Source organism: Hyposmocoma kahamanoa, unplaced genomic scaffold (assembly GCF_003589595.1).
Source record: "Hyposmocoma kahamanoa isolate Upper Pololo Valley unplaced genomic scaffold, ASM358959v1 99879, whole genome shotgun sequence".
NCBI classification, from domain to species: Eukaryota; Metazoa; Arthropoda; class Insecta; order Lepidoptera; family Cosmopterigidae; genus Hyposmocoma; species Hyposmocoma kahamanoa.
Window position 1 is genome coordinate 1,308,540 of NW_020656077.1, and position 6,015 is coordinate 1,314,554.

Sequence of the window (6,015 nt, forward strand, 5' to 3'; positions counted from 1 at the left end):
TTATAGGAGCTTATGCTATTGATCGCAAACTTTTTTTGATGTGTGTAGGTCTACACGATACATGGCAGGCCTCAGGAAACAAAAAACCGTGCGGACTGTTCACGCGATGCACGCGACCGTTATTTATGTTGGTGTTCATAACTTATGAAAAGGTCCTTAATAGGCGCTTAATTGGATAAAGCATAGGTACACTAGTACCTATTAGACTGTAGCTTGCAGTGAGCATACAAGTATAATATCATTGGTAACTTGTTACATACCTTTTCGTATTTCTTTGATAAATTAGAAGTGCGTTGGTTTACCCAATTGTAATAGTGCGGAACTTTTGAATAAGGATATTTTTAACCAAATTAAATGATGCAAACATAAAATTTTGTACAAGAATATGATATAAACCTATTGAAAATGTCATATTCACGAATAATAATAAAGATTTTATGTTTATCATACGAAAATGTATAGAATTTATATTCAAAAGAAAAATTATTCAAATTTTGTTTCATTGACCTTGTGCCGTTATATTAGTTAAATAGAAAGTGCAATCAATTTAAGAGTCTTCGTTTAGATTATTTATTGTGTTGTAAAGTTTGTGGTCGGATACACTTAACTTACCATAGCTGTCGATATCAGCCGCGGAAACAAAAGATTTCTTCTTCAATTCACTTATAGAAGATTCAAATTTATTCTTATCAAATTTGGAATCCGCATTGCTGCCTTCTTTGTACATATTTCAAATGTAAATGAAAAAAAAAATTAAATGTTATTGGAACACAATATGTTATTTTTAAAGGCGGCTCACCAGTCGTAGTAAAGGGGAGAAACTGTTTACTGTATTGAATGCTTCTAGTCGTAATTCCATACACATTTATATTCCTTGTATAATAATGAGTGACCTCTGAACCTGCTGAATTATTTACCAGTTGTACTGATGAAAAGAGTTTGACGCATTGACTGTTTAACCAAGAGTGTTTGGAAGGCACCAAACTATAAAATAGACTACTAAAATAGAATAAGTCAAGGGGTTTGCACAGCAGTTCTACGAGCAGTTGTCACAGTATTGTTGCCATCAGTTGTGTAACAATACACAATAATTAATGATGAAACAATTTTTTTCAGGTCTAAATCACGTAGAAGGGTAAGGGTGCTGGTGAAATTACAGGCACATGAGACTTGTCAACTTATGTCTCAGGGTGACGGGCGCAGTGGCAGTGCCCCCAAGATCTTTGTAATTTAAAGCTCTTGGTGGCACTGCAACTGTTACGGGCAGGCGTGTAGCTTACCATCAGGCACACGACTTGTTCGTCCCGTTACTTAATGTCAAAAAAAAAAAAAAAAAAAAAAAAACGTATGTTAGTTTTTTCAAACAAATCAACGTTTCGATTTCTTCATGGTCGCGTCTGAAATTATGATTAATTAATTTTATATATTTAATCGTAATTTTATTTAATTATTCATAATTTCATAATTACCATAATCATAATTTTGATAATTATGAAACAATCAGTCAAAGGTGACCATGGAGAACTGAAGACTGGTTGATACTAGTTATGTCTAATATTAATGTCACCATGATCTTTCCTGCCAGCTGAGCGCCGGCCGTATCTCCCGGCATGCAGCCCTCAACGACATCATCCGCCGGGCCTTTGCCGCTGTTAACGTGCCCGCTATACTCAAGCTAAGCGCCATATCGCGAACAGATGACCAACTCCCGGACGGAATGACTCTCATCCCTTGGAGTATAGGCCAGGCACTGGTGTAGGACGCCACATGTGCCGACATACTTGCCCCATCCCATTTCCAGCACACCAGCAAGAGGGCTGGCTCCGCAGCTGAGCTGGCGGAAAGAATAAAAAGTAATAAGTACCAGGATAGCGGCTACCTATTTACAGCCTTTGGAATCGAAACCCTTGGCCCGTGGGGTCGCAGTCCCCTTTATCTGTACAAAATTTTATCCAAAAAATTGATAGACTGTCTGGGAAACCCAGGGCCCTTGCCCAAACCTTGCCCAACGCATCAGCATAGCAATACAAAGGGCGAACGCTGCCAGCATCTTAGGCATCTTGCCGCGGGTACCCAATTTTATTAAAATAATTTAAAAATCCTAGTTTTACTTTCTAGTATTTACGCTTTTATTGTCTATTTTACCTTACCTGTATATTATCAAAATAAAAATAATATTAATGCAAACCACTATTTTTAACTATACTTACAAAAGTTATTAATTTAAGTGCCCTATTTTTAAATTTATTAATTATAAAAAAAAATAAAATCAAATAAAACATACCGAGTTCTTCGATTTTCGCGATTATTAGATACACGTAGGAAATGAAACTATGTTTTCGGGTCTAAATAGCGTGTATTTCTTTTTTCAAACAAATCAACATTTTGGGCCCTTTACTGATCCCAGTGTGGTCTGACTTCATAAAACATATTAATGAGTAGTCCTACTGTATTACGTCTTGTGATTTTTCATCAAAGGAAATACTGAATTCAGATCTGGCGGCCCACAGACCACATATTCTCTTTCTTCCGTGTGGCGGCCGGTCGCTGTTCTGATAAAGGTCACTGACTTGATTGTAAGTAGATTGAACGCTATCTATAAATAAGGGTTGACTCGGTGGCCTAGCTGTTAGCTCGATTCGGTCTGATCTTGCCATTCTGGGCCGTGCCTTCGTTACTGTTGTACTTCTACAGGGGAGATCCTTCATTTGAGACCAGATTTGTTGTTGATTTGTTGTTATTGTGATTGTCATTATTATTACTACTACTACTAAACCTTTCTTTCGAAAGTAATATACGCAATGGTGTCACACGTATACAAAATTAATGCCCATTTGTGTAAATGCTGTCGCTACATACAATAGTAGGTAGGTAGACCTTTGACCCAAATGCGGACCTGATTAATTCTTTAACTGTAACGATGAGAACATACCTACGTATAATTGAATTTTATTTACTACGTATGTGCGTATAACAAATTAACCGTAGCTGAACTGTACTGTGTAGAGTCGTTCGGGGTAACTGAGCGCAGTGGTAGAAAAGAAAAAGTAACGAGAACGGACACTCTCCGCCCCTCCTTAGCTTTAGGTACCGCACTACGCCCCGCACATTGACGGTCATATTGACTGAACGGCAGCAAGTCTCGAATCGGCGAAGGTAAGAATCGGCGGGCCAAGACGGCTTTGATATTTGAATATAGTTTTCATTTATTCATTACGAAACTTGTACGTTAATATATATATATACATATATATATATATATATATATACATATATATATATATATATATATATATTGTACGTTTATTATTTATAATGGTCGTGAATTGCATTGTTTATCATTATTTAAATGGGATAAGGATAGGAGTTTCTTTTGTTTTCCGAAAGTTAAAACGAAGTAAGTAAAAAAAAAAAATTTTGTCTGAGACTCATTCAGGTATTGTTTTGTTCATTTATTTAGTGCAAAGTGTACAGATTTACTATATCAATTTAATGAGACGCCATAACTTCGTCAGGTAGTACTTAGACAAGGATTCTCGAATTTTCAATTTGTATTGCCGATAAATATGACGTAGGGAATATACTTAATTATTAACTAGAGAATGATAAACTTGGACACGCAATTTCAAATGCCTTGGTTACCTTATTTAAGAGTGGGTACTCTATATATGTCCAAAGTATAACATTTTAAGTGCTTTTAATATAATTTTTAAATAAATCTTCAATATTATTACTCTAGTCAGTGAACCAATGAAAAATATAGTATTAGATCGATATAAATACCTAATGAACATGTATAATTATTAGGATTCTCTTAATACAATTATAGATAACAGATTCGCGTTAGAATTTTCGTTTGTTGTCGCTCTAACCACTTCACGCACACATTTGCGCGTGTGCAAGTAGCGCCTTGCTGTATGTAGCAGTAGTAGGTAAATAACTTTAGTTAGCGTGATTTGTGGAGTATCCAGTGGGAAAGTGTGTGCAGGAGCTATCTCCGGAACGGAGGAAAAAGGTTAGGCGATTTGTTTGGGTCAAATCAAGGCGCTTGAGTGGCTAATTAGTTCCGTTTTATCACTTGGATATGCGGTCACTGGTTAACCTTTTTTATGCTAAAATCTATTTCTGTTGTCTACATCTATACTTATTTGTATCTTAGAAAACAGTGTAGCACCAGCCTTTTTTTTCTCATCTCTTTACCATCTCAGTCACCCGTGACAATAGGACCAATAAAGAGGCCGAAACCACAGACCACATTACTTCCGTGGCCGAAACGTTGGTTAGTTTGAAAAAACAAAAGCACGTGATTTATATCCGAATAAATAGCTTCATTTCCAATATCTAAGTTTTTTTTAATAAAGAATGCTTTATTATTGTTATTATATTTATTTTGACCATGAGCTAGCAATGCACTCACATATCCCATGTACGTCTACCAGGCTAGAAAAAAAATTTATTATTATTAGTATTTATTGTTCTGTGACATCTACTTACCTAAAGAACAGTTACCCGCAATAAGGGTCAAGTAAACGCATTCCATTTTAGCCGTGGGGCGACGGCTTAAGAATACATTGTCGCCTCCCCATACATGCCCGTGGGGGTCGTAAGAGGCGACCGAGGGCGTCACAAGTGTCCATCTGCTTAGCATTGTGGTAGGCTCTGTGCCGACTGGATAGCGACCACAGTACACACGGCGGAAAACCCTCCACAGTGAAACGCTTTTGCGAATCGCGTTCAGGGATCAGTTGGTGTACATCCAGTGCATTTGGCCAGACCGGCAAAATGATAGTGACGGAGTGAAGATATTTGTGTTTTCCATCCGTTACTCTCATCTCTGGACTGTATTCGCACTTTCCATCAGGCGCGGTGCAGTCATTTTGTCGAGTCGCAATAAAAAAATGAACGAAAAAAAAAAATTCCAATTTTCGATCGTTTACTGATGAGACAAAACCGCGTGTTTTTTTATTTAAATTTAGAGCCAAATAAATGCTTTATCTCAAGTAACTTTTTAAGTTAAATTACAAAAGTGTACACGTTTGACCCGAATGACTCCTTCAATTAATTATGTAATACCTTTTTCTTAGAGCGAAGTTCAATGATTTGCCGTCGTTACTAAAACAAAATTATGCATTGACCTTATGTATTTAAGAATCTATACAACCCCAAATGGCTTTGGTTGATTCCGCTTAACAGTGAAAGTGTTGAATCAATCACTTTAGAAAAAATATATATAGTAAAATTGAAAATATACACAGATTAGTATACGGCGTGAAACAACGCTTTCTAAAACTTTTCACGTTAGAAAAACAACACAAACTTAGCTCGAAATTTTAACACGTTCCCTGTGCAGCTCGAAATCAGAAAAAGATTGTAAGTCAATGCCTCACATGCAATTTTTTTTGCATATTTGTTGGAATTGGTATATATTGCTACATTCATGGACAGAAAAATCATTTTTGGAAACCCCCAACCCATTTCCGCATTTTTCCCAAGTGCATGTGATGCACGCACGTATGAGCTCTTTACTTGATGCCACATATATGATGCACGCACGTGGTAGTTCCTTAATTTTATTCGGGTTTATTATTTTAGTTCTATAATTTGTATTTTCTATAATTAATCCTTTTATTTTTTATTTATGTATTATTTATCTTATAAATAAACCTATAGTACCCTAAATACACATTAAATAAAACAAAAAGTAGGTAAACAGACAATCTGATACACAATAAACAACACGGAAGAAAGATATGTATTTATGTGGTCTGTCATAAACAACTTCAAGTTATGAATAGATATAGCTACAGACATATAGACAAAACATTATTCTAAGGACAAAACACATTAACACAAAAACTCGTGCACAGGAACAACGAAACAGAACAAACTTATTCAGCAATATGCGTATTTCGTATTCCGAACACTGCAAGAGTAAACTCTAAAAACAAAAAAAATAGAGGTAACTCGCTGCGTTCAGGACCGCTCGTGTCATTACGTAGGTAACGGAATACAAGT

The 6,015-nt window shown here is 36.1% G+C and overlaps 1 protein-coding gene across 1 annotated transcript in view; it reads right to left on the bottom strand.

Moving 5' to 3' along the window:
- The window catches only part of LOC113239370 (acyl-CoA synthetase short-chain family member 3, mitochondrial), a 16,979-nt gene extending 16,047 nt beyond the window's left edge, over positions 1-932 (bottom strand). Inside the window, exon 1 of the mRNA XM_026476350.1 lies at positions 613-932. Within this exon, the coding sequence (XP_026332135.1) occupies positions 613-727 (115 nt within the window). The 5' untranslated portion in view covers positions 728-932. The remainder of the gene's footprint in view (positions 1-612) is intronic.
- Between the last annotated feature and the right edge of the window lie 5,083 nt (positions 933-6,015).